The sequence below is a fragment of the Paraphaeosphaeria sporulosa genome (assembly GCF_001642045.1).
Source record: "Paraphaeosphaeria sporulosa strain AP3s5-JAC2a unplaced genomic scaffold CC84scaffold_1, whole genome shotgun sequence".
Classification (NCBI taxonomy): Eukaryota; Fungi; Ascomycota; class Dothideomycetes; order Pleosporales; family Didymosphaeriaceae; genus Paraphaeosphaeria; species Paraphaeosphaeria sporulosa.
The window spans coordinates 3,456,254-3,482,177 of record NW_017253360.1 but is presented as its reverse complement, the minus strand read 5'-3'; the positions used below and the strand labels follow the sequence as shown (position 1 = coordinate 3,482,177).

Here is a 25,924-nt window from a genome sequence, read left to right as displayed (position 1 = left end):
CCCTCATCCTTGGCATTGTAGGGAGCAGGATTGGCTCGACTCCAACCAAAATCATACCTACCGGGAAGCACGAAACCATCAGTGTAAGCGCGACCATAGTGACCAGTTTGGAACTTGTTATTCAATATTTAACCGAATAATTCTTCCAGTCTACACTTTTGAAGCACTGGATATATCCCCTGATTAGCCCATGCAAACTAGGACTCAATAATCGGGCATCGTGAGCGGAATTGGCGTATGGAGGGATGAGTCAGTAGCATTTATTCGCCCTTCATTGACATTCAGATCTTTGCTGACGGTATTTAGAGAACTGATACCGACAAATTTATCCACACTGACTGTCGAACTGTCCTTGGAATCGGGGACGGCCGTCTGCCATATCTTATCCCCGTGATCAAATTACCACGGACGCGTACTGTACTTTTCCGTAAGAAATATCATAAAAATAATGGCATCGCACGACCCCAAAAACGCCCTCGACCACCTCATCCTGTTCCTCCCCGCCGACCCGGACACCAACTTGCCCAAAATCCCTTCCTTTATCAGCGACAACTTCACGCTCACACCCGGCGGCGTTCACGCGGATGGCCTGACATCGAGTACGTCCAATCCTTCCAATCATCATCTCCGAATCCACCACCAAAATCCATTGAAGCACTTTCACTCTTGCGTTCTACTTGATGGCACCACATCGTCTTCGTATCGACAAATTCGTTCATTTTCAAGCCTCAGTATCCTATATCCTCCAAGGCTTGAGCCTTACACAGCCTCTCCCCATAAAAGAACTGCGACTGACACCACCAGACACACTCATCCTCCTCGCAGACGGCTGCTACCTCGAGCTAATCTCCTTCCTCCCCTCCGCACCCTCAGATAAAGTCTCCGCCCACTGGTGGTCTCACTACGCTACTTCTCCCGGCTGGGCCGACTGGTGTCTGACCAACGACCTCACCCCAGAAGCCAACCACGCCTCTATCGAGGCCTCCCACAAAACCCCTGTCCACGGCGGCCGCCAGCGCCCCGACGGCGTCGACGTAAAATGGGCCGTTACCTTCCCTCAAGGGGAGAGAGGGCTGACGCCGTTTTTTTGTCATGATACGACGCCGAGAGAGATCAGGGTGCCGCTGTCGGATGAAAAAATGAAACATCCGTCGGGTGTGCTGGGGGTGCAGAGTTTGACGGTTATGGTGGACTCAACCGCGTCGCTTGATGCCACGCGCGCCACGTACAAGACGCTGCTCACCGACCTCGCCCATGCCGACACGTCACACTCCTGCTTCGGCACGGACCGCTTCGTGTCCATTCCTGAGTTGCCTAGCGGCGCGAAGGTCAAATTGGTGCTACCCAGAGACGAGGAGGATGGGGCCAAAGTGCGCCCCGGAGGATTTTGGTATGGGGACGTTGTGCTGGCGGCTCTGGCAAGAGAGGGGAAGCCCAAGGGGATGAAGGAGCGGCTTGATGGCGGTGGGGATGATCTTCGAGGACTGTGGGTGCAGTATGTTTGATTTCAATGTAGGAGGTGGGGTTCAGAGGGTGTGTGGTACGAAAAATCATGGATGAGGCGGGCAGTCCAACAGATCAACTAGCTTTTTCAGCGAAGCTTTGCTTTATGTTCTATCTGCGTAATTTCCCAGACCCACCGCGATATCAGTGTGCCATTTTCCTGTCCAGTGTGTGCATAATCCAGGGGGAAAGTGCTAACAAGACAAAGCAAACAGTCTTACCTTTGATTTGTGCTGGTGAAGCTGGGGTATGTGAAAATACGTGGGTATAAAGCGCCGTTCCTATAGCGGAGGCGCAAGCTTAGTGGTGACAGCTCTGAGCGGAGGTTGAGCGTGAAAGCCATACCGATGCAATTCCATAACGCCGACATGCAAAATCGTAATGAGCCGACAGTGTGCATTCCGTCAGAGTGCGGGCGAAGTGTGCAGGACCCTGGAAACGGTCAGCATACGTCTAGCAGCATAGGCTGATACGGACCGCCTCAGTAACCGGATCTTTTTGAGTGAGCGGGCCATCCGCCCGAGGGCCTCTCTGAGCGGAAACCCCTCGCGTCTGGGCCGGATGCCTAATCCTGCTCTCGGTCCGCATCTGCTGCAGCCTTATTATCGTATCGGACACGCTTAGAAGTCTCGGTCATGCCGCTGCCAGATCCTGTGAAGCCAACTGCCATATGTTAGCCACGTCCAACGGACCTCTTGATTTCGGAACTCACCCCGGCTGTTCACGTTGGTTCCGGTGCGGAACATGGAGTCCTTCTGCGAAATCTTCTTCCCGACGCCCTTGCTGTTCCAATTTTTCCAGTTATTCACTTTCTGCTCGAGCTGTTTCTTATTCGGGATCTTGCGCTTCTTGGGCTCGGCATCGTCGCCTGGCGTATCTGCCTTCGCCTGCTGCGTCTTCGGATTGACACTGGCGGGACCGGAGATGACGTGCGGCGTGGACGTGACCGGAGCAGGAGCGGCAGCCGGCGCTGAAGTGGTAGTAGGCTCAAGTTCCCGCTTGCGCTTGTTTTGGATGGGGCGAATAGCATCGCGGTCGACGGTTGCGTCCTCGTTGTACTCGACATAGTTAATTTTATACTTGGGCGCAGAAGAAGAGCCGAGGATGGTCATAATCTTAGCTTTGTACCAGAGGCCATCGAAGAAGCGCGCCTCAATTATGTCGCCTGTATTGTACACGGCAGCCTTTGCTGGCTCGGCCTTCTCGAGCGTCTTTTTGAGCAGCGGGTGCTGCTCGGGATCGTACTTGCGCTCTGGGGCAGCATTGCCCTTGGGGAGCTGAGCCTCCAGTGCCTTTAGCTGCTCGCGGAGGGGCCCCAGCTTGGCTTCCTCTTGCGACATGGCCTCCTTGATCTCTGCGACCATAGCGGCAACATCTTCGTTGTTGGGATCCGCCTCGAGGATCTTTTGGACCTGATCATACTGTGGCAGTGTCAGCAAGAGCAGAACAGCGGCATGTGCGTGCTTTTGGCTGCAAAGACAGGCACCAATTGGTACGCTACGTACCTGCGCTGCCCACTCGGCATGGCTTGCTTCCTGCTTTTCGAGAGCCTGCTTGGCGTACCAGATGTCGTTCTTGAGTTTCTGCAAGTCTTGGGCCATGGTGAAGTGATCCCTGCGGTGCGACAGGCCGAGCGGGGGGAGAGTCGAGCGTCGGGCGCGTGCAGACGTTATAGCGTATCTCTCGACTCGACAGGCAATGACGCCCGCGTGGAGGCGGCAAGGGCAGGAGCGAGCCGCGCTAGTACGGTCACGTGTCTGTATAGCACCAGGTGCCGACTCCACCCTCGAGGTGTTGAACTATGGTTCACGACTGCAACATGGAACGTCTTCCGCACCGATATGGATCAAATGTTCCGAGGACTGTCTGGACGCCAAGGGGCCATCAACACAAGTCTCCATTGGCGTCCAGCTGCGCACTTTCCTTGCTGCCGTGCTTCCAGAGTCTACCGTGAAGTGCAAGCATGAGAACGAGCATCCAACATCGTGTTGTCTTCGTGCCGCTGAGACACCGTGTTCTGGGTTGTGTCGATGCATAAGCACCAATTGGCGTCTGGCCTCTGATCACCTCGCTGAGGCTCTGCCATCCCACGTCCCCGCGGTGGGCCGCCGCCGTTGAGCGGCATGGCCTTGGAATGCCGCGCTGCCCGCCAGGCGACGGGGACAAGATCCGGTGCCTGGTGAAATTCTGGGCAGTGCCTGATCGTCAAACATGGGTTTCTACGCGATTCTTACGGGTGCTCTCTCCCACTCCATTCGCGTCTTACTACCCCGCCATGCCTCTTTCGGGCAGCCCGCCGCTTTTGCATGTTGATTGATAAGCCATGCAGAGAAAGAGTCACTGTGACACTCCGCCTCTTGCGCGCGCGTTTTGCCCCTCATCCTGCTGCTCGCCTACTGGAACAGCCTATCACTGCCCTGCCGCTCCGCCCTTTTTCCGGCCGCTGCTTTTGCCTTGTCCGCGCACCCCGGCCTTGACGCCTTCGTCTGTCCCAGATCCGCAGGTCACCTGTTAGTCCGGATACCCAAGCAGGCTACGTATGGGCATTTTGCACGCCCTCTGATCGTGCCTCCTACAACTGCCTGCCTGACTCCGGTAACCCTTTGTGTCTACGTCAGAGAAGAGTCGAGAATTGTCCGCTCCGCGCACGCGGTCTCGCTTGCTCGTAGCACCAGGTACGCTCAGCCCTACACCGCACCAGACCGCCTGCTCGTCCGCTTTGATCCGACTCGACACAAGTTGCGCCTCGCTTTCTCTTTTGCTGTTGCGCGCCCCGTTCTATGCACCGCATCATTCGATCCCTGCTGTATGCGCTCCAACTCCACCGGCAGGTGGCGAAGTCGGCGGCTGGCAGTCAGATTGCCGTCTGCTAATCGCTCTTCCAGACCTTCCTCGCCCCCCGCACTCCCACCAAGACCGCTCCGGCCCTGACATCGTTCACTAGGCGGCCGTTGACAAGCTTATCCGCCGCATCTCCCCACTGACCGCAACCGCCGCATTATTCTTTGTCCTTGGACGTTGACCCCGCCTCGACAGCGCCATGGCTGGGACGTCGAGGAACGACTTCCAGAGTGCGGGCCAGTTCTACCTGGACCCCAATCAACAAGATCTGCTTCTGGCTGCACTTGCTTCAAATACCCAGAACCACAACGACATCTTCGCGACTGGCTTGGACGCAAAGCAGACTATGAACAGCCTACCCAACGGCCAGCAGTTCAACTTCCCCGTCGACAATATCGACCAGAGCTTCTTCACCTCCCCCCAGCAGAGCACGCCGGCATCTGCCTTCAACAACATTGGCAGCATCGAAGAGAGCCCCTTCGGCGACTACCTTGACGGCGATACCAACTTTGACTTCGACAATGCCGACAACAGTGATCTCATGATTGGCGCGCTTCCCGGCGATAGCCCCACCAGGGAAGGAGAGGCTTCAGAGAAGCGCAAGAGCCCCGGCGACGACGGTGAAGACGCAGAGGGTGGCGGCAAGAGGAGAGAAGGAGAAGCCAAAGAGGCAAAGAAGCCTGGTAGAAAGCCACTGACATCAGAGCCGACTACAGTACGTGCCACCAGATTCGACAGCAGTACGATTACTGACCAACGCAACAGAAGCGCAAGGCACAAAACCGAGCAGCACAGCGGGCTTTCCGAGAGCGAAAGGAGAAGCACCTGAAGGACCTCGAGACCAAGGTCGCCGAGCTCGAGAAAGCGTCTGATTCCGCGAACCATGAGAACGGCCTTCTCCGCGCTCAGGTCCAGCGTTTGCAGATGGAGCTACGCGAATACAGGAAGCGCTTGTCGCTTAATAGCAGCGGCGTCAGCAATCGCTCCCCACCTATCATGGGTGGATTCAGCTCGATGCTGAACAACGGTGGTTCCACGAACGGCAGTTTCCAATTCGAATTTCCTCGCTTTGGCGGACTTCCTGGAGCGCATATACTGGATAACGGACCTCTTTCCAAGAATAAGACCTCTTCAGTCTCCTCGGTTGCTGGAGGTCGTCAAGACGGCACAGTACGCAGTGTCAGCCCAAAGACATCAAATGGGGATGCGGCCACGCCCGACAACAATGGTGCCAGCCCCACAACAACCACAAACTCTCGCACTGGAAGCCTCAACGGCATGTTTGGCTTGAACAACGGCTCAAATGCTACTGATGTCTCTAACCCGTCCACTCGCGTGTTCCAGTTCAACAGCAATTCGTCTACACATTCAGACTCACCTTCAGCCTCATCAACCTCGGCCATTGGGCAGAATTCGTCTTGCGACACGTCGCCTGAGCCGAGCCACAACTCGCCCAAGAACTTGGATACGATCGCTGATGGATATGTGTGTCATGGAAATTCGGAAGGTGAGGTTACCTTCTGCGAGAAGCTCAATATGGCCTGTGGCAATCCTCGCAATCCTATCCCCCGCGCCAAATCACAATCTGACGCGAGACCCCCTGCAGGTGCGACACAGAGCCCTGCCACCGCTCCCAACGCCGTCGGCTTCGATTTCTTCGCCAATCAGAACGGCGGCAACTTCGACCCAACGCTCTTTGGAGACTACCGAGAATCCCAAAGTGCCATCGTTGGCGACGGGGACTTCACCAATGGCTTCTTCAACGACGCATTCCCGCTTGCCGACTACGGCAACAGCCCGTTCCACTTTGGAGATACTCCCGCCGTGCAGAAGTCGAATCCGCTTGAGGAGATTGAGCGCATACAAGATGGTGATGACGAGGTTGTGCCTGGTGACGACCCGGCACAGCTGCTCAACTGCCACAAGATCTGGTTAGCATGCCCTTCAATCACCGTCAATGCACCACTAACCTTTAATAGGGACAAATTGTCAAGTCGTTCCGATTTCAAAGACGGTACCATCGACATCGACAATCTCTGCTCAGAGCTCCGCGCCAAGGCGCGCTGTTCAGAAAGTGGCGTTGTCGTGGATCATAAGGACGTCGAAGCCGCACTCAAGCGGCTACCGAAAGAGCAGCGGGCGTAGTAACGAACCGAGACCTGACTGTATGAAATGCATAGATAGCGGGCACGGCGTACCGGACGGAGACCCCTCTGCTTGGCGCGCACTTTCCCTTCTCTCGCAGCGTCGAGCGCACATCGCGTTCCGCCTCCCATCACTCGCTCGCCTCTGGCAGTTTACCGACAGTATGATGCGGCTTGATCTCGTTTGATATGTGCGAATTTACGGAGTTTAGGGGAGGGGAATGGAGAAATGGATACCTACCAAGGTGAATCAACCAAGTCGCCACACTCTCAAATAGGTGGGGGCGAACAATGGACACGAATGAGTGAATGTCTTTTAATTCGATAGCTGCCTTCAATGTCATGTTGCATGTTGTTTGGTACCAACAAGTCTACTCCTATCTTCGGCTGACACAGCAAGTGACTCTCCGTGTACTAAATTCTGCAACTGTCTGCTCAAGGAAGTCGATTCATTTGGTGACAGGAAATGTGCCCCAGAGCTGAGATTGCACATGCACTTATCCCTACAAGCACCGTCCCCCTTCGTCGCACCTTATTCCCCTTTCCCTTTCATCCCCACTCCCACCAGCTCCCTCAAAATCTCCTCTGCATGCCGCACCGGCACACCAAAATGCGTCGCCCCCTCCAACACCTTCAACTCCGCCCCCTCTATCCTTTCCGCCATCCATCGCGTCGTCCGTACAGGCACGTTTACGTCCGCGCCCCCGTTCCACATCTTCACCTTCCCCTTGACCTCCCGAAGCTCAAACCCCCAGTTTCCAAGCACGCGCTTCGCATCTTCCGCGGGTCCCCTGCCTCCCTGTCGGAACGCCTCGCGGTAGCACGCCAGCAGCGCTGCTTTCTCTTTCTCATGTCGGGGGTCGGTGTAGTACTCCTGCTCTTCTCGGGACAGTGTGGGCATGAGGTGCTCGGCGTGGAGAGCCCAGGCGGCGTCGGGCCCGCGCGCGGCGTTGCCGGCTGCGAGGTCGAGCACTTTCTCCATGGCCCCAACGGGCACCCAGCGGTTGACGAGGACGGTGAAGCGCCGGTCCAGCGCCATGCCGCGCGTCCCAGCTCCCGGCGGCGCGACGCCCCCCACGATCCCCGTGCCGAGCAGCTCGGACGGAGGCAGCGAGTGCGCGCAGGCGAGCGCATAGGGTCCGCCGCCGCTGGCGCCGACGACGTAGAATCCCTGGCACCTCCCGTCCTCGTTGCTACCGAGAAGTCTGAGGTGCTCTGCTAAGGCGCGCACGTCGCCGGGCCAGTCGAGCACCCTCGTCCCAGGCCGCGGAGACGAAAGACCATGGCCCCACCGATCGATGGCGACGAGGCGAGTCGATGTGGCGAGGGCGGCGGATGCCCATTCGGAACCTTCGAGGCGGGACGAGGGCGAGCCGTGGAAGAAGAAGATTGGAGGGTGGGGGGAGGTGGGAGCGCCGTACGTGGCATAACCCAGGAGAAGGCCGGAGGGGAGTGTGAGTGTTGAGCTGAGTGCTGAGTTCGAGGAATAGGGTGGTGGCGGTGTTTGTGTTTGTATTTGCGTTTGTGGTTGTGGTCGTGGCGGGGATGGAGATAAGGAGGGAAATAGAGAGGTGGTGCGTTGGGATTGTGGTTGTGGTGGTGAGGCGCCTGGAGATGATGCTGGAGGTGAAGCTGGAGGCAAAGATGAAGTGAGTGCGCGCGTCATGTGCGGGACGGAGCGACGGAGGGTCGAAGACATGTTGCAGTGCGCTTGAATTATTAATACCCGATATGGCGATGGTCCGGTACATGTAGGTTGTCTTGTGGTTGCCTGATTGAGCACTGACTTGTCCTTACGCACGTACGTTATACGGAGGCGCCGAGCTACTTCTTTGGTGTTTTGAGAATAACATAAACGGCTTTCCTAAAGGGGGCGAATTTCGCAAAATCGAACTTATGAATGCAGAAGCCGTCCACGGAGGATGGATATGTAATTAACATATAAACGAACTCTGCTGTTGCAATGGATGGTGGATATGAAATACAGTGTCTTGCCATCCGCGATTGCTGTGCTCACGGATGTGTTTGTGATGGACGCTCCCTATTCAAGATAAGCATTTGAATTGTTGTAGTATCTAAGGTGCCGCAGTTTTGTATCATCATTACCTAAACAACGCCGTGATAGCTCTCGAGAAAAGGCCTCTGTCGCTAAATTTCAGTCGCCATGGGAAGTATCTTCAGCTCTATCGTCCCGAGATACGCTCATGCGCTATGCTGCCGCCTCGATGACCGCGTTGTCGGCTCCCGCAGCTGCATCAGGCGTCTCCTTCAGTTCGCCAATGAGACTACTCAGTATCTCAGGCAATATCTGAGCCGCATCGCCCTGGAAGAACCAATCGCCCTTGGCTAGTCCGCTCGCAGGTACGTCGTTCTTGTCCATGTTGATGATGGCGACCCGGGCGCCCTTTGCCCTTGCACGGTCGACGAACCCGGCCGCGGGATACACCTTTGCGCTTGTCCCAATGACCATGATCAGATCAATCGGGTCCTTCTTTTGTATCCATTCTTCAATGTCATCCAGCACCTTCTCGGGCAGCATCTCGCCGAACCATACCACGCCCGGGCGCAGCAGGCCGCGCTTGCATTTCGGACATTTGGGGAGGTGCTTGTAGCTCAGCTCGGGGATAGGCACGTTCTCATCAGCAATGTCGAGCTCGCGCGACGCGAGGGCGGATGTGGTGGTGGGATCTTCCTCTGACGTGGGAATGGCGAGCGCGGGCACTATCGGGTCTGTGTAATTGTTCTTCTCGAGGTAGTTGCAGAAGAAATCAGAGCACTTGACGTCGAACAGCGACCCGTGGAGCAGCTTCAGCGACTCCTCGGGGTGGTTTGCACGCGGGGAGAGGCCTGTTGCGCGACCAGGTCAGCGGTCATTGCGGGGCAAAGGTGGGGGTGTTGGGTTACCGTCTACGTTCTGGGAAAGCGTGAGGAAGCTCTCCTTCTTCCTGGACAGCTCGGCGAGGGCGTAGTGCGCGGGATTTGGCTTCGCCTTGAGGGCCATATGTCGGCGGTAGCTGTAGAATTGCCATACCAGACCCGGGTCCGCTGAGAAGGCCTCTGGAGTGGCCAATTGTGTAGCATCATGGGTCCTCCACAGTCCTCCGGCGCCTCTGAATGTGGGGAGGCCTGAAGAGGCAGACAATCCGGCGCCGAGGAGCGCGAGAATGCGTGTGGACTTGTTCAAGTGCTCTTGGAACGACTCGAGGTCTTGTTGCGGGACTACGCCGGGTCGGGAGGCCGAGGAAGCCATTCTGTGCAAGATGCGATTCAATGATAGAGAGCTGGAACGGTGGATGGATGTGTGAAGTTTGCAAGAGTATGGATATATGCGTGTTTGCCAGGCAGACATCATTTGCTGAGGCAGCTGCAGTGTAACGGATCCGCAGGTGCCTCAGAACACCACTCTTGGTCTAAGAACACTGCAGGGCCAATCAACTACGGTCCACATGTGATATGGCAAAGACTCTGACATGACCTTACGGTAGCTCAACGAGAGGAATCAGCGCGTGCATCAAGTGCGGTCACAGCAAGTGATGGCCACAGCGCGTAGTGGTGCCACTTGCGCTATCGATAACAATCAACGAAGCCGCGGATCATCTTCGCGCGCATTGGCTGGAGCTCTTCCTTGTCGCTTTCGTCGCATGCCTTGAGATGAACTGCTCGGTCCGGATACTGCGGCCTGTAGCACGGTCAAGATGGCGCGGCGCATCTCTGAGGAGGCCATTGAGCGTGTCGGCCGCCGAGTTGCGCTTCGGGCAGCCGCTTCATGAGACGCACCCGCACCTGCTGAAGCCTGGGGAAAGTACGACCGCTGCGCCCTTTCTGTGTGAATCAGGTCTAACAGGCATGCAGTCACCCCCGGTATCACCGCGCAAGAGTACTACGACCGGCGGGCCAGGCTTGCGAAGGCGCTCCCAAAGGGCTCCATTGCCGTGCTCGCCGCCTCCGACGTCAAGTACCGCTCGGGCGCTGTCTTCTACAAGTTCCACCAAGATCCTGATTTCCTGTACTTGACAGGCTTCAACGAACCGGACGCCCTTGCCATTATCGAAAAGATCGACGACGACGAGCACAACTTCCACCTCTACGTCCGTCCCAAGGACCCCAAACTCGAGCAATGGGAGGGGTCACGATCCGGCATACAAGCCGCCGAAGACGTCTTCAACGCCGACACCACGGGCGACATCAACAACCTGCCCAAGATCCTGCCCGAGGTGCTGAAGCGCGCGGAGCAGGTATACACAGACCTGCCCAACAACCGGATAAACAGAAACCTGCTATCGAGATACTTGTCTGGTGCAGAGCCCTCGCGGACGGGCGGCATCGTGACTGTGTTCCGAGAATCAGAGAAGAAGATCAAGCCGCTTAGGGCATACTTGAACGAGCTGCGGGTCATCAAGAGCGAGGCCGAGCTCAAGAACATGCGGAAAGCGGGACAGCATTCTGGGCGCGCCATCACAGACGCGATGCGGCAGACGTGGACTGCGGAGAAAGACCTTGATGCCTTTTTGGACTACTGGTTCAAGCAGGACGGCTGTGATGGCCCAGCGTACGTCCCCGTGGTCGCGGGTGGCATCAACGCCAACACGATACACTACGTCACCAACGATATGCCGCTCAAACCCGACGAGCTTGTGCTCGTGGACGCTGGTGCCGAGTATGGAGGTTACATCACGGACATATCACGGACGTGGCCTGTCAGTGGAAAGTTCAACCCCGCGCAAAAGGATCTCTACCAGGTGCTCTTGAATGTGCAGAGAAGCTGCGTGTCGCTATGCACCGTCTCTTCTCAGCTCACGCTAGACCGCCTCCACAGGATCGCATCGCGGACGCTGGCAGACGGACTCACGGACCTCGGCTTCGACATGTCCAACGACGCCATCGAGAAATTGTTCCCGCATCATGTGGGCCACTATGTTGGTTTGGATGTGCATGACAGCCCGGGCTTGACAAGGGGAAAGGCCTTTGAGAAAGGCATGTGCGTGACAGTCGAGCCTGGCATCTACGTACCAGATGACGAGCGATGGCCAGCTTGGGCGCGGGGCATAGGCATGAGGATTGAAGACAGCGTGTGCGTGGATGACGATTCTCCTTACATATTGACCACGGAAGCGGTCAAGGAGATCGACGACATTGAAGCGCTGAAGGGGACCGAAAGCCGGTTGAACTGAGTCTCGACACTTGTATCTATTATGTACTTTAGCTGTGTTATGTACAGTCCTGCGCTACTCTTCACAGAGGGTAGAGCCTTCGCAGTCGTACTATCAGACGCTGTCATTTGCCATGTCGATTCTGTGGAGAGTGTGCGCGCTGGCGGAGCTTTGTCTGCCCCGCCAATCAAGCGCGACCCGCTCCGCGTGTTTGAGCTCCGGCAGCATCCCGCATCCACCAACACCACCCCACGCGCGACGAGCCATGACGCGTTTGGGCGAGGCATGCTGGAGTCGCGCAGTGCGAATAGAGAGCCGGTGAACGCGCTGTCACCATGGAGGCCGATTGGGACGAGGTGAGCGCCTGCAACTCTCCCGGAGCCTTGGCTGGCTTGCATCCGTCTCGACGACATGCAGCAGCGGCTAACATTCAGCAGCTCGCCATCGTCCAGCTGCCTCCACACGGCCCGCACCAGCCTGCGACGCCCGTAGCTACCTTCGCCTTCGATACGGTGACCCTCCCATGACAGCGCATCGCTAGGACCATGCTTATTGAACGCGGCGCAGTTGCAAGAGCTGCTCTGGACCGGGAACAACTACGTGAGCTGCCTGCCCAGCACCACCAACGCGTTGGCTGATGTATGAAAGGGCCGCATTACCTCCTTCTTCGGAGCCACCCTCGAACGCTACACTTCGTACCGCGGCCATGCGCCCGCCGAAGGCACCGTCGGTGCCGTCAAGCAATTGCTCTTTACCGACAAAGGCGTCCTCTCCGTCTCAGAGCATAGCGTGCACTATGCCACCCGGCGCGGCCTCACGCAATGGCATTTGACGTACGTCGGGACTGGCTGCTTTTAGCAGGACGGGTCGCTAACGATATGCTGCCAGAAACGCCGACTTCACGGAGCTCCGATGCATGAACTTCACCTCCAAGGGCACGAGGGAGATACTGGTAGCGGGATGCCAGGAGAAGATGTTCAAGGTGGACGTGGAGAAGGGCACCATTGTCGACACGGTAAACCTCTTGCTCCAGCGTCTTGGAATCCTGCTGACAGTCGCAGCTCGTCGCCGACGCCCAATACACCATCATGAAACGCGCAGGCGGATACATATGCGCTGCCACCAACAACGGCGGCATACACATCCTAGACTCTGGCTCGCTCTCTGTCGTCAAGATCTTCGATGGACACACCGGCAGCATCAGCGACATGGACGCTAAGGGCGACTTTCTCGCTACATGCGGCTGGTCACCGAGACAGCAGTTTGGCTTCATGCTAGATCCTTTCACTCATGTCTTTTCTCTCAAGACGCTCAAGCAGCTTCCCCCCATTCCATTCCACACCGGCGCCGCTTTCGTGCGCATGCACCCGCGCATGTCGACCACCGCCATCATTGCTTCGCAAGCCGGCCAGATGCAGGTTATCGACCTCATGAACCCGGACTCGGCCAACTTGCGCCAGCTCAACATGTACGACGCGTACCTCACAGGGTTGGAGATGGCGCCGTCGAGCGAGGCCTTTGTACTTTCCGACTCCAATGCTCACCTTCATCTGTGGGGATCGCCCTCCAAGGTCCATTTTCCAGAGTACAGTAATCCCACCGAGTTTGCGGATGCAGTTGTACCGCCACCGGCCATGGATTGGTCTTTAGAAACGTAGGTACCAACGCACTTGGCGCCGACCCAGCTGACCATGACAGGCCCCTGAATACGGTCGGCATGCCGTACTACAAGGAACACCTTCTTTCTGGCTGGCCAAGTCATATGCTCTTCGAGGTCGGCGCGCCGCCGCCTAAAATTGATCCGGCGATTCTCAGCAGCATGACACGGACAGACATGGGCTTCTTCGCAAAGAACCCCAAAACGAAGCGGCGGTATCAAGTCGAGGATACCCGGCAGTCAGACAGAGGGCCAGAGTCTCTGACGGCACCTAAATTTCTGAGTGAAAAAGCGCGTGCGGCCCAGTCGTTGGGTGAAATGGAGGCGAAGACAGTAGAGACCATGGAGACGCTGACCGATATGCATCTTGACGATGTGACGCGGAAGGATGTGCCAGCAATGTACGGCAACGTGGAGATCAAGTACAGCAGATTCGGTGTCGACGATTTCGACTTTGCGTCAGTAAGCCATCGCCTGCACATCGACTTTGCTAATCCCATCCCCAGATACTATAACCAAACCCCTTATTCTGGTCTAGAGACCCACATCACAAACTCGTATGCTAATCCCCTGCTGCAATTATTACGATTCACCCCATTAGTCCGCAATCTGGCTCTCCGCCATACTGCTTCGCCTTGTCTGTACGAGTCATGTCTGCTTTGCGAGCTGGGCTTCCTTATTGATATGCTCGAGAAGGCCGCGGGGCTGAATTGCCAGGCATCCAACTTTCTCAAAACATTCAGCGGGCTGTCAAACGCAGTGTCGCTGAATCTACTGGAGGAGTTTGCTCCGAACGTCGCACTCACCAGCATGATCCAGGCCTTCAACCGCTTTATCCTGGACAAGATCTCCGAGGAATTTCGCCAGATGCTCGGAGGTGCTGGTGGATCATCGCTCATGGACCAGGTGCTAGAAACGCAGGCACGTGCAAGTATGAGATGCGCGCAATGCAGCAATGAGACCATTAGAGGTGGTAGGACCTTTGTCAATGAGCTCGTGTATCCGGCAAAACATGTCATGAAGAACGCTCGAGGCCCACGGCCTACCTTCTCCCAGATTTTGAAGAGTAGCGTGGAGCGTCAGGACCAGATGAAGGGATGGTGCACAAAGTGCAACCGTTATCAGCAGATGGTGCAGCGAAAAACCATCCAGTCGATACCCGGCGTGCTTATGCTCAACGCGGCCATCCAAAGCCACGAAGCTAAGCTCCTCTGGTCGATACCCAACTGGCTTCCGCAGGAAATCGGGATCATAGTAGATCAAGGCCAATTCTACTGCTTCGAGGGCCAGGATTTGAAATTGCACCTCCAGCGCGGCGTCTTCGATATCCTCGTGTACGAGCTCGTCGGTGTGGTTGCAGACATCAACAGCGGGGAGCACCAGAAGCCCCATCTTGTAGCAACCATCAATACGACGCCCTCCAACCGCGAGGCCACCGAAGCCACAGAAGACAAGTGGCACCTCTTCAACGACTTCCTCGTGCGTCCAATCCCAAAGGAAGAAGCCCTTCGCTTCGAACCCAGCTGGAAACTCCCCAGCGTCCTCACATACCAGCTCAAGACAGCCCGCGGCAAGATCGATGACGGCTGGAAAGATATCCTCGACACCTCGATCCTCTACCGTTGGTGGTCCGCGAACCCGGCTCCTCCCTCAACCTCGTTCAAGCTCCTCGACCCCGCCAGCGAAACCCCCCGCCCCTCCTTCCCCGTCGCCATCGACGCCGAATTTATCCGCCTCCAGTCCGAAGAGATCGAAATGAAAGCCGACGGCACACGCGAAACTATCCGGCCCGACCGCAAAGGGCTGGCGCGCGTCTCCGTGTGTCGTGGCGAAGGGGAAAACGCAGGCCTCCCCTTCATCGACGACTACATCGCCGTCTCCGAGCCTGTGGTCGACTATCTTACCGCGTGGAGCGGGATTTCGCCAGGCGATCTGAACCGCGAGACCAGCCCGCACGCCCTCGTCTCCCTCAAGCACGCCTACAAAAAACTCTGGATCCTGCTCAACGCCGGCTGCACCTTCATCGGGCACTCCCTCGCCAATGATTTCCGCACCATCAACATTCATGTGCCCCGCGCCCAGGTTGTGGACACCGTCGATCTCTTCTTCAAGCCGCAGCTACACCGAAAGCTCAACCTCAAGTTCCTCGCGTGGTGTGTCCTTAGAGAGGACATCCAGGGCGGTATGCATGATAGTGTAGAGGATGCGGTGACGGCGCTGAAGCTGTGGAGGAAGTATGAGGAGTTTGTGGATGCGGGGGTTTTGGAGGGCATGTTGAATGATATTTACTCAACCGGGAGGGAGGTTGGGTTTAGGGCGCCGGGGGGCGCGCAGGCGACGTATGGGCATGGGAAGAAGGGGAGTGAGAGTGCAGGGGTTAGTGGGGGCGCGATAAGTGGGGAGGAGGTAGCGGGTGGCTTGACGACGCCGAAGAAGCAGGGTGCGTTTGGGAGGGTGGGGTTCAGGAGTCCAATGCGTGGGCCAGGCAGCTAGGATGCGAGGCCGTGGGGCGGGTAGCGTAGTCAGTCAGGCAAGGAATCCTATTCATATACTCTGAGCGAGGTGACAGTGGTGACGAGCATCGTCTTGCCAGCGTAACGGGTGGCTGCGGAAGAGCTGCGCTATGAAAACAGCCGCTTTCGCCCTCTACGCTTTCTCTTCACACTTCTTCGAGCTTGTTCGACTAACCTGTGGCTTTAAAAACAACAGTTCCAGTAAATCATGTGAGACCGTCGGCGGCCTCAAAATCAATCCACGATAGCGCCACGGGAGACTCCTCGTGTCCAAAACCACATCGCCTACTTTCCACGGCAGTTTTGTGTTATGTGACTTGCTCATTATTGGAGATGTTCCTCGGACGCATAATGGTGGTGAGGTGTATCGTCAATGGGCTGTGAAGTTCTGGGGCACTATGGAAGAAGAGAGGCATACATGCTTCAATGAAGGCGTACATCTAGTTCTGCACACTTCTTTAAGCTTGCTTGATTGTGGAGCAATCCAGGACCCCGACATGGGCTTGTCCTCCTCCTAAAAAGTTAACGAACCTAAAGGCATGTGGACTACCCGCCTGCTTAGGATCGCTATCGATGGGAGACTGCCTGTGTCTAATAGGATGCCATGCCGACCGTGTGAACGCGTTCTGATCTGATGCGATTGGTATGGCATTGACCGTGATGATCAGTACCATTTGTAATATGATGTTGGACGAGGAGGGATATGAAAACGACAGATTTTGCCGTCCACAGTTTCGGCACAAGCTCTCAACTTTGTCAACTAAAAGATCCTTAGGCACCTGCTTATGGGCGTTTTCTTTTATCTAAACGTGGATGTACAGGGAAGTCATGGGCTTGTCCCCTGATCTCAAGTTTCCCTCTCGGATCACGGAGATCTGCTTTGCTGTTTAAAGTGTAGGGTTGCTAAATCATGGAGACTGCCTGACTACTTGTGTCCAATAAGACAAAACGACCTTCGGCAGTTTGACAGCGGAGGCTTGCTCCCTTATCATCTGACATCGTATCAACCTCGTGTGTGGAAGAAGGTGCCGAGGATCGTTGCATGGCCGTAACATGATAGTGCGCTAGAAGGGATGAGAGGTATGAATGGACCTCCCTCACGCTTTCTACCTTCTCGTCACAGTGCTCTCGATCTTGCTCGCCCCAAAATGACGGAAGGCTCAAAGACAAGTGCACTCTCGTGTATGGTGGGCTTGCCCTGCCGGCCCAGAGTAACGCCATTTCAAGTCGCGGAGACAGGCATATGTATGCACATCACCGCGATGAGCATCGTCGCCATCAATCCATGCACCAACGTCTATTGGTCTTCACACTACTTCGAGGTTACTCGACAAGAAAGTTCCACGGCTCGTCTTGACGTGCTTCTGGTGTTCAAAGACAGCAGCGCGTCTGTTTCGTGGGGCGGATCGGTTCCGGCCGACCAAAATCGTCATCAAAAGACTTCCTTAGACGGGTGCATGTGCGATATTATGGTGAGCACCATCACCAACAACGTCCCTGATGCAGGCTCGGAATACTATTAGATATGGCTCCCACCATCTCTGTTGTCCTGAACGCTTCCTTCGAGCTCGCTCGACTAAAAGACGCGAATAAGGGTCGCATGTGCTTCCCTTCCTGGGAATCTGGGAGTTCGTGCGTAGATGCCCTACGGCTGCTTCTGTGCGGCGTATCTTGCATCCATTTCCATCGCAACTTACGGCTATGCGAGCTCGCGATATGGTGAGCATCGTCGTTGTCATCCATCCTGAAACACCCCTTCGGATGGAGGGCACGCATGAAGACAGCCTCACCTGCCACATTCTGCTCTTCACACACCTCCTGAGTTCGCTCGACTAAAACCCGCATGGCCAAAGGCCATGTGCCAGTTCCTGGGTGTATAGAAGAGCTGGTACTCTGCGGCCATGTCCGCCTCCGTGCCCTGCAGTTCCAACCTAGTCACCACATCCTTTCGTGGCCGCGTGGGCCCTCATTTTCATGACGATGCTTGCCGCCATCACTGCGCTGAGATCCTGCCTATGATAGAGGCGGGGTATAAATACTGCCTCATCTACCTGCTTTCTGTTCTTCACAGTACCTTGGTGTGTCCCAACTGAACACCTACAGCTGATGATTGTATGCCTTCCTTGTCTGGGTGTCCAAACCTCGTCGGGGAAGGACTTGATGGGTGGGGTGGGGCTTTGTATCTAATATTCAACATCCACATGTCCCATGACAGGATCTGTCTGCTCTTACTTTCCCGTGGAAGAATGGAACGCCTTGTCTGGTCTGATGACGATCGGCTTGAGGTCTCAGGCAGCGGTGTATAAATTGCACTCTCATTCTTGCGCCATACTCTCCCCGCTGTACCTGCGATCTTCGACCAAAACTGAGTTTCGAAGCCTATCTGTGTTGGCTGGGGTGATTCTAAAATGCACTACGCATGGTCTCTATGGGGGTGTCACTTTGCTTGAGGAAGGTGCCTATGTACCACCATCATCATTATCATCACCGTCTATCCCTTCTCTCTTCACCCCTCCATCAATGCTTTCCCCCCACCCTTCCCGCCCCCCTAAACACTACAACCACAATCCCCAACGCACACAACCCCATCCCAAAATCAAACCACGCCACACTCCTTATTCCCGTCTTCAACGCCGCATCCCCCTTCCCACCGCCAACCTCACCTCTCCCAATTTGATCCACATCCACACCGCGCTCCTTCGCCATAACACCCGTCTGCAACGCCGTCGCAATCGCGAGCCCAAACGCTCTCCCAAACTGCCCCACCATATTCACCAACCCGCCGCCGAGCGCTTGGTCCTCCGCGGGGAGCGACTTTGCGACGAAGAGGGTCAGAGTCGGGAAGAGTGTGTCTGCGCCGAAGACGGAAAGGATCATCGCGGGGAACCCGTAGGCCCAATAGGTTGTTGTGGTGGGGAGGGGCAGCGCGAAGAGGAGCGAGGCGAGGGAGATGCATATGGTGCCGAAGGAGAGGATTAGGGAGCCTGGGAGGCGGGAGAGGAGTTGGGATGTTACGATTGCTACGAGTACTGTTTATCGTCAGCGTTTGTTCTGGCTAGATGCAGGAAGGAAGAAAGAAAGAAGAAAGAGAAAGAGGAGGCGGGGACGTACCGCCAGTCACACCCATGGGCACGAAGCGCAGCGTCGTCTGGATGATGGACAAGCCCTGGTAGTCCTGGAACCAGTACGTCGCGTAGATAAGGAAGTTATTGAACGACGTGAAGAACATCAGCATAATCATGTTCGCCGCAGCGAACCGCGTGTTCTTGAAGATGGAGATCTTCATCAGCGGTCTGCGGTCCGTCTTCGTCTCGAGATAGTGCTGCCAGAAGCCGAACGCGACGAGTAGGAGGATGGATACTCCGATGAGCGTGCCCACCCACGGCGTGGACCAGCCTACTACGTTACCTTCGGACAGCGCGAAGAGCAGGATGATCAGCCCGATGGTGACGATGGTGCCGCCGATCCAGTCTACCATCTTGGAGAGCTGGGGCTCGCGCTTCACAGGCGGCGGCGGGATGACGAAGATAGCAGCCACAGTAACAATAGCAGTGAGGATCCCAAAGATCCAAAACACCCATTTCCACTCCAGATACTGGCCCAGCACGCCGCCAAAGATGTTTCCAAAGACACCACCGAGCGGCGCGCCGCCCCCGTAGCATGAGAAGGCGTAGTTCTTCGCCTTCCCAGGCGGGAAGGTCGTCCCCAGGATGCCGATTGCAGTGGGAACCATAGCAGCGGCGCCGAGGCCCTGCAACCCGCGGAAGATGTCGAAGCCGATTTCGTTGGGAATGACAGGGACGAGGAGAGACGTCAGCGTCACCCATATGGAGCCCCATACGAAGATAATCTTCTTGCCGTAGACATCTGCGAGGCGGCCCCAGAGCAACTAGACCAGTCTTGTTAGAATACGTCGTGCTCAAGTATGCATGGAAGGGAGGCTAATCTACCAGAAAACAACTAAACGTCAGACTATACGCCGATACAATCCACTGCTGTCGCGAATCCGGGATGTTGAGCGCTTTGCCGATGGTCGGCAGAATGATAACCGAGCTCTGCACGCCCAAAGTCTGTACTTGTCAGCGTCCCAGCTCACAATTCGCCCTCCAAACTCACATTCAGAAACGAAGCAGCTGTTACCGTAATAACAAGCGCAATCGCCCTCGCCTTTGAGAACGGCAGCTCCTGCTTCACTTCCTGGTCCTGCGCCTCCTTAACGATCTCCGCATCTTTTTCGTCCAGCGCGCTGGACGGCTGCTGTGCCTCTACAATCTCCGCGACATGATCTATCGCCGACGGATGGTTTTTCTTTGGATCAATGGCGTATCCATCGTGGGATGCCATTGCAGTGCGGATACCACCAACCTGGATCGCAGCCAAGAGCGCACAGCGGTCGATATCCGGGGCGGCGGAGCGCGCATTTTGACCTGGGGGTAGACGTGGGGTCTAGCTGCATTTGTGATGTTCATTGTGTGGGGCAGGAGATCGCCGCGCCGCGGAGACGGCAGGACGGGAGGGAAACTAGCGGTTGGTAAGCGGGATCGGAAAAGGTACATCTGTTGCGACGCGGTAATTGAGGCGGTGAAATGATGCTTTTCCGGAGCGTATTTCGTTAGTAGGGGGGCTGACTGCACGAAGCTAGCGGAGATGAACATCAGCGGCCTGCTTTCGGCCCATCTGGACGGGCTTAAGTGGTGTTATAGTGATGACTACTTCCAATAGCATGTAGCAGCCGTACCGTGTGACGCAAGTATATCCAAGGTCAAGAAAGTGGCAGTATTATGCGAGAGGACCAGGACCAACATGGCCTTGTTCCATCGATGATGAATGCAGGCCACAAGTACAAACTCAGATGACAACGTACTTGGTCGGATATTTCAACCACCGCCCAACAGCCATACAGCACCCACCCAAGAGCATGACCACTCCCGACACCGTTAATGCAACCGAGCCATTGCCTAGGTTTTCTATCAGCAGCCCGACGACACTGATGCCCCCAAAGGCGACGATACCCAGACCATCCGGAAAGAGCCTCATATTCGTCCAGTATTTACATATCAGGTCGAAAACCTTCCTGTGCAGGGCGAGGAGAGGACCTAGACATAGGCCATATAAAACGCCGATGATGCCCCAAACCCAGAAGTTGACTACCCAGGCGGTAATGATCAGCAAAGACCCCGCAAAGATGGCTGCTGCAGTGAAGGTGTTGACGACTCCTAATGCCCGGCGTGGCCATGGACGGGCAAAAAACGCTGCAGTGAGAGCGCCGGCCCCAAATGTGCCCATCAGCCAGTATGCTGCGAAGTCGGGAAATTCGTACAGAGGTCGACTGGATAGGAGGAGCGGAAAGGCGATCGGCCATACGGCCATATACGCGAAGACGAGGAACAAGCCCGCAATTAGCAGGCAATCGCCGATGATGTCGAGACCGAAATTTCTCTGTACGTCAAACTTGCCGGGCAATGACTGTATCGCCTTCGTCGACTTCCTGTGCATAAGTCTGGGGATCTGGCGGTCGTGTTTTGAGGCATCGTGTTCAGTGCTCTCCGGTTCTCTGGCCGGGAACAGGCATGCGAGAGTGGGCGCAAGCGTGAACAAGACGATGTAGAATTGAGCCCATGCCAACCCTTTGTAGTTGTCTATACGAAGGAATGCCCATGCCACAAGTGAGTGCACGAGAGCGCCGAGAAGAGCAGCAGCGCCACTTTGCGTTGAAACCTCTGCAGCATTGCCGTTGTAGTGCGATGCAAGGCATCCCAGGGTCATGCTGCGTAGGAAGCCCAGGCAGAGGCCGGTGAGAGCGTGCATACCCAGTGAGAGGCCCCACGGCTTTGCACCTCGCGCTATAACTACATGACAAAGCACGAGCACGAGGCTCGCGGCCAAGTAGATCCATCGCCAGTGCTTCCACGTATAGGCACACCCTGCCAAAGATTCTAGCGCGAATATTCCAAGCCACTGTATGCCAACAATCAGAGACAATTGACTGAGCGGCGTAGTGAGGAGCAACGAGTTGTAGTAGTACTCGAGCATTAATCCAGCCGACAACGGGATCCCAAAGGTATGGAACGTAACAATAGCATGTGCGTAGTATGCGAGAACTCGGCGTATTTGATCCTTGTTGGATTGCTCATCTCGAGCAGCTGCCGTGCCTGTTTGCCTTCTGATGACCTCCGTAGAAGCTCTCGGACGCTGAACCTGGGAGTTTGAATTGGTGGGGCCTGCACTGGATCGGGTATGTTTTCGATGCGTGCCGTAAGAGCCTGACCTGGGCATGCTGGACGTGGTGCTCTCCGCGCCAGGGAAATGGGATGTTGGAAGATCGGGGGCCGGCAAAAGCGGAAGTGGTATCGTGCAGAAGTGAGGCAGGTCGACGCAGAAATAATTTCAAAATCAGGTTGTCGACAACGCTTGTGCTAGCCTACGATTGCATTGGTAGTGTGAACAGCCCGGAGGAGATGGCCATTCAATGGGCCAAAGTGAAGGTTCTGGATATATGCTAAGTCAGTTACGTAGCAAATTATGCCGCATACTGTGTGCGGATGCCGCCATGCGAACAGAGGCTCTGAGATGCGAGGGCCTGAGAAGCGCGTTGTGATGCTTCTTGGAGCAGTCGAGGAAGTTGCGATCGTACGACAATGCATGAGTCGCTGCGCTGCGAGCGATCGAGTCCGCGAGCAGAGACATAAAGAAAAGGCCTTTGAGTCACTAGGGGAAATGCGAAGGAGTGAGTGTAGGAGCGGAGCTTGAGTCGGTCTTGGGGGAGGTGGTCTGCGTCTGGAAGCTGAACTCTTGCACTGGGGAAGGAGTGTGGAACCTGGGGAAGGCGCAACGTGCACTCGCATCAGGTAAACCATATCAAGACCATAACAAACCACGAAGCCAGACGGTGAGGTGAAGGGAAGAAAAAGAAATCATTCTGACGAGTCTGATCATCCTTGGCTGAGCCTAGCCTTCCCTGATACCATCCATCAAAGGAAAATCCCATCCTGAACGCCAGTACACTCGAAGGGGTAACATGAGCCCAATGCCAACAAAAACAGTCGCACCCGCACTCTCAGAAAATGCTGTTCACAATGTTGCTTCCAATTGTCGCACCTGCAAAAACTTAGAATATACCGTTCACAATCTTGCTTCCGATTGTCGCACCTGCTCCAAAGACGGCGGCGTTGCCCAGCTTCTTGCCAAACTTCTTGCCGCCCTGCTCAAACTTGCTCGGCTCCGCGGGCGTGCTCTGAGCGACGGCGCCGTTCGAGCCGTTGGACACATCCAGCGGCATGTTGCCATAGTTGCTCGGCTGCACAGCAGCGGGCACAACGGCCTTCTCCTCGCGGCGCACGTAGCTGGCAGGGAAGATGCCCTCCTGACCAGTGCGCTCGTTGCGTCCCTTCCACCACTCGTTGTTCATGTACTCTGTTACGACAATCTTGTCGTTGGGCATGAGAGCGAGGTCACCGGCGTCCTGTGCGTTGTACTGGTACATGGCAGTCGCGTGGCAGAGAGCGGGCGGGCCAACGGGAGCAGCGGGTGGGGTTGGGTATGCGGGCGGAGGTGCGTTCGAGACGTTGTTCGAGTAGTAGCCAACGCCGTTGGTGCTCTTCTTCTCGGGCTCGGGCGCGTTGATAGAGAGGGAGGACAGTTGTGCAGCAGGAGCGGCAGGTGTGGCGCGCGCAGCGTTGGCGCTCGCGGGGAGCTGGTTGATCATGGTGTCGTACTGCGACTGGCTGATGACATTGGAGTCAACGAGGAACTCGAGCTCCTGCCGTGCTGATTAGTGCGCGCGCGTTCGCTCCTTCTGCGGGTCGCTTACAGTCTTGATCGCCCGCAGCGAGCGGTTGATCATGGCATTGTTGAAGCCGTCGGCCATCTTGGAGAGCCTTGCGAGATTATGAAAGCAGGTGCGGAGAAGGGTATATGCGCGCGACAACGATAGCACGGCCAAGGTAGAGCCGGCGAAGGCGAAGTGTCGTTCGTGTGGGGATAGCGAGCGGCGTGGTTGGGTGTCGAGGACAGGTTGGGGTGATGCTTCGCTGTTGCGGACTTTCGTATTGAGAGCAGGGGCGCAGCTGCTGGTGGCCCGCTCCACTTCCAAAGGCGTTGGGGCTATGCTACGGCCCTGGCACCCGACCCGATGGACCTTGCGCGCCGTCTTCCCGACTTACGCGCAACACCAACCACAGTCTTGCCCTTGTCAAACACGTGGCTTGCTTTAGACTGAGGTGCCGGCTCTACTTCCCTCATGTCGTGCCTGCCTGTACACCCGAGTATATCCACGCTGGCTGACCACAGCCCATCCAACTCGCATCGGTCCTATCAACCACAACAGCTTTCATCACTTGCGAGCAAGTCGGGAGAACGAGCTTGAGGAATTGGTACCTCGGTATCATCCAAGGCTTCATCATCTGATAACGCTAGGTAGATTCCCCACCGCGTCTCTGCTTTCACAGATCACCACTCAGTGGCCCCCCTCCTTCACCTGCTTCGTCATAAACGCAAAAACCTCCTGCCTTTTGCCCTCAAAGTTCTCAAATACCTTTTCAACAAATCCGACCGGAACCTGCTCATCCCCTTTAACCAGCTTCGCCCACGAATCCTCCGTGAACTCCTTCAGCGGCATCCCCATCTGCCGCCCATTCTTGATATCCGGCTGGTGCTTCTCGTCGTGCAACTCCGTCTGCACCGCCGGCGGGAAGATCTCCACCACCTTGATCTGCCCAGGCCCGTCCTTGAGCTGCTCGCGAAGCGACAGCACAAAGTGGTGCAGCGCCGCCTTGGTGGCCGAGTAGTTGGGCCGCGAGATCAATGGGACGAGAGCGAGGCCGGAGGACATGAAGGCTAGTGCGGTCTCTTTGTCTTGTTTCTGCAGAAAGGGGAGGAATGCTTTGGTGAGGTGGATGTAGGAAATGTAGTTTGTGGTGAATTCGAGCTGGAGCACTCCCAGGTCGACTGTTTCGGGCTTTGCGAAGTTGAAGCCGCGCTGGATGCCAGAGTTGATGATGACGCAGTCTAGGTCAGGGTGCGCTTCTGTTACGTCGTCCGCGAACTTCGGAATGGATGAGAGGTCGGTAATGTCGAAGACGATGGGGAAAGCTTTGTCGCTGCCGTGCTTGGAGACGAACTCATCGAGGTTTTCCTTTCGTCTGCCGACGATGATGGCTTGTTTACCATCTTCAATCACTTTCTCGGCGTAGGCGAGGCCGATGCCTGACGTGGCGCCGATGATGAGGACTTTGTTGTACCGGAGAGACATTGTGGATTGCTCGGGCGTAGCCTTGAGGTGTGATCCTGAGGGCGAGAATCTTTCAGTTCTTATACACGTATCCTAGACCTGTGGCGCCATCATCACGAAATACGACATAAATGCGAGGTAGCTACCTTTCGTACGCTAATCTTGATATTATGCAACGAATGAGACATCAGCACGAATACAACGAATTTCTTCGCGCCATCACCTTTCCGCTCCTCATACCTAGTTTTCACGCAGCTCCGGCGATGAAAGTGTCGACAGCTCCGGCGTTGCTTCCAATGTGGGTTTACAATGACGTGTACGGTTTAAGCCCCGGCAATTGTGTTCGGAGATGCGTCAGCCTCTAACCCCGGGGGTTCTGCTGTCCCGCCAGACGTCTTTGTTTTCCTGCCGTCATTCTGTGTGATTATAACAGGCTGCTAGGCTTTCCTACTGGTTAGCCCTACGTGCTGGAATAAAGACCACGTGCCCGTGCGAAGACTATTTATAGTAAAAGTGTAGTGCTATGGACCAAGCTAATAGACGACCTCTGTGCGCCCAACAGCCTCTAAATTAGATACGATCATTATAGACTATAATTGTCGCCACAACTTTGCTTACATGATATATATTCGTAGATACTTACAAGCGCATGTCTTTGAATCTGTTAAATAACTCCATGTCTGCCTGCTCTCCTTCCCATTGCTCTAGGACTAGCAGGGAAGACAAGTAATGCGGGTGACTAGCTCCTAGCACTTGTTCACGCCGTTGTACACACTGCTGCATCAGATATATAGCTTTTACAGTCCGGCCGAGTGATTTCCATGTAAAAGCTAGGTTGTTCATGCTGGTCAGCGTGGAAGGATGGTCTGCTCCGAGCTTCGTCTTGC

The 25,924-nt window shown here is 55.8% G+C and overlaps 13 protein-coding genes across 13 annotated transcripts in view; 5 read left to right on the top strand and 8 right to left on the bottom strand.

Annotated features, from left to right (window-relative positions):
• The first annotated feature begins 50 nt into the window (after nucleotides 1-50).
• On the top strand, nucleotides 51-1,627 carry CC84DRAFT_1159728 (uncharacterized protein). The gene is made up of 3 exons (XM_018177311.1): nucleotides 51-249; nucleotides 307-599; nucleotides 805-1,627. Exons 2-3 carry the CDS (start codon nucleotides 449-451, stop codon nucleotides 1,503-1,505), a joined length of 852 nt encoding a protein of 283 aa, XP_018042771.1. The 5' UTR covers nucleotides 51-249; nucleotides 307-448; the 3' UTR covers nucleotides 1,506-1,627.
• Nucleotides 1,628-1,786: 159 nt separating this feature from the next.
• On the bottom strand, nucleotides 1,787-3,203 carry CC84DRAFT_116138 (uncharacterized protein). Its single transcript, XM_018177720.1, has 3 exons — nucleotides 3,009-3,203; nucleotides 2,216-2,924; nucleotides 1,787-2,166 (listed from the first exon to the last, which is right to left on the bottom strand). Exons 1-3 carry the CDS (start codon nucleotides 3,102-3,104, stop codon nucleotides 2,069-2,071), a joined length of 903 nt encoding a protein of 300 aa, XP_018042770.1. The 5' UTR covers nucleotides 3,105-3,203; the 3' UTR covers nucleotides 1,787-2,068.
• A 994-nt stretch (nucleotides 3,204-4,197) lies between these two features.
• Nucleotides 4,198-6,851, top strand: CC84DRAFT_1159723 (PAP1-domain-containing protein). The gene is made up of 3 exons (XM_018177310.1): nucleotides 4,198-5,059; nucleotides 5,110-6,275; nucleotides 6,324-6,851. The coding sequence occupies exons 1-3, from the start codon at nucleotides 4,544-4,546 to the stop codon at nucleotides 6,487-6,489; spliced, it is 1,848 nt and encodes a 615-aa protein (XP_018042769.1). The 5' UTR covers nucleotides 4,198-4,543; the 3' UTR covers nucleotides 6,490-6,851.
• Nucleotides 6,852-6,958: 107 nt separating this feature from the next.
• Nucleotides 6,959-8,528, bottom strand: CC84DRAFT_1159722 (alpha/beta-hydrolase). Its single transcript, XM_018177309.1, has one exon. It carries the CDS (start codon nucleotides 8,185-8,187, stop codon nucleotides 7,021-7,023), a length of 1,167 nt encoding a protein of 388 aa, XP_018042768.1. The 5' UTR covers nucleotides 8,188-8,528; the 3' UTR covers nucleotides 6,959-7,020.
• Nucleotides 8,529-8,697: 169 nt separating this feature from the next.
• CC84DRAFT_1171136 (DHS-like NAD/FAD-binding domain-containing protein) lies at nucleotides 8,698-9,738 on the bottom strand (the record flags this gene model as incomplete). The annotated part of the gene is made up of 2 exons (XM_018179895.1): nucleotides 8,698-9,335; nucleotides 9,393-9,738. The coding sequence occupies 2 exons, from the start codon at nucleotides 9,736-9,738 to the stop codon at nucleotides 8,698-8,700; spliced, it is 984 nt and encodes a 327-aa protein (XP_018042767.1).
• Nucleotides 9,739-10,053: 315 nt separating this feature from the next.
• Nucleotides 10,054-11,763, top strand: CC84DRAFT_1135031 (uncharacterized protein). Its single transcript, XM_018176042.1, has 2 exons — nucleotides 10,054-10,290; nucleotides 10,341-11,763. The coding sequence occupies exons 1-2, from the start codon at nucleotides 10,140-10,142 to the stop codon at nucleotides 11,657-11,659; spliced, it is 1,470 nt and encodes a 489-aa protein (XP_018042766.1). The 5' UTR covers nucleotides 10,054-10,139; the 3' UTR covers nucleotides 11,660-11,763.
• Nucleotides 11,764-11,879: 116 nt separating this feature from the next.
• CC84DRAFT_1192595 (PAB-dependent poly(A)-specific ribonuclease subunit PAN2) lies at nucleotides 11,880-15,788 on the top strand (the record flags this gene model as incomplete). Its single annotated transcript, XM_018181253.1, has 8 exons — nucleotides 11,880-11,994; nucleotides 12,076-12,150; nucleotides 12,206-12,238; nucleotides 12,287-12,471; nucleotides 12,527-12,653; nucleotides 12,700-13,292; nucleotides 13,337-13,753; nucleotides 13,802-15,788. Exons 1-8 carry the CDS (start codon nucleotides 11,974-11,976, stop codon nucleotides 15,786-15,788), a joined length of 3,438 nt encoding a protein of 1,145 aa, XP_018042765.1. The 5' UTR covers nucleotides 11,880-11,973.
• An 894-nt stretch (nucleotides 15,789-16,682) lies between these two features.
• CC84DRAFT_115358 (uncharacterized protein) lies at nucleotides 16,683-17,520 on the top strand. Its single transcript, XM_018176849.1, has one exon. The coding sequence runs from the start codon at nucleotides 16,882-16,884 to the stop codon at nucleotides 17,329-17,331; it is 450 nt and encodes a 149-aa protein (XP_018042764.1). The 5' UTR covers nucleotides 16,683-16,881; the 3' UTR covers nucleotides 17,332-17,520.
• Nucleotides 17,521-18,325: 805 nt separating this feature from the next.
• CC84DRAFT_1192594 (MFS general substrate transporter) lies at nucleotides 18,326-20,384 on the bottom strand (the record flags this gene model as incomplete). Its single annotated transcript, XM_018181252.1, has 4 exons — nucleotides 19,925-20,384; nucleotides 19,759-19,878; nucleotides 18,920-19,697; nucleotides 18,326-18,837 (listed from the first exon to the last, which is right to left on the bottom strand). The coding sequence occupies exons 1-4, from the start codon at nucleotides 20,150-20,152 to the stop codon at nucleotides 18,326-18,328; spliced, it is 1,638 nt and encodes a 545-aa protein (XP_018042763.1). The 5' UTR covers nucleotides 20,153-20,384.
• Nucleotides 20,385-20,493: 109 nt separating this feature from the next.
• On the bottom strand, nucleotides 20,494-21,593 carry CC84DRAFT_1159719 (uncharacterized protein). Its single transcript, XM_018177308.1, has one exon. It carries the CDS (start codon nucleotides 21,572-21,574, stop codon nucleotides 20,657-20,659), a length of 918 nt encoding a protein of 305 aa, XP_018042762.1. The 5' UTR covers nucleotides 21,575-21,593; the 3' UTR covers nucleotides 20,494-20,656.
• A 1,201-nt stretch (nucleotides 21,594-22,794) lies between these two features.
• Nucleotides 22,795-23,653, bottom strand: CC84DRAFT_1159718 (SH3-domain-containing protein; the record flags this gene model as incomplete). The annotated part of the gene is made up of 2 exons (XM_018177307.1): nucleotides 22,795-23,567; nucleotides 23,619-23,653. Coding segments are annotated over 2 exons (686 nt in total), but the record flags the coding sequence as incomplete, so codon positions are not given.
• Nucleotides 23,654-24,164: 511 nt separating this feature from the next.
• CC84DRAFT_1159716 (short-chain dehydrogenase/ reductase-like protein) lies at nucleotides 24,165-25,352 on the bottom strand. Its single transcript, XM_018177306.1, has one exon. The coding sequence runs from the start codon at nucleotides 25,056-25,058 to the stop codon at nucleotides 24,264-24,266; it is 795 nt and encodes a 264-aa protein (XP_018042760.1). The 5' UTR covers nucleotides 25,059-25,352; the 3' UTR covers nucleotides 24,165-24,263.
• Nucleotides 25,353-25,649: 297 nt separating this feature from the next.
• The window catches only part of CC84DRAFT_1108750 (HET-domain-containing protein), a 3,809-nt gene continuing 3,534 nt past the window's right edge, over nucleotides 25,650-25,924 (bottom strand). Inside the window, exon 5 of the mRNA XM_018175209.1 lies at nucleotides 25,650-25,919. Coding sequence (XP_018042759.1) covers nucleotides 25,677-25,919 — 243 coding nt within the window. The 3' untranslated portion in view covers nucleotides 25,650-25,676. The remainder of the gene's footprint in view (nucleotides 25,920-25,924) is intronic.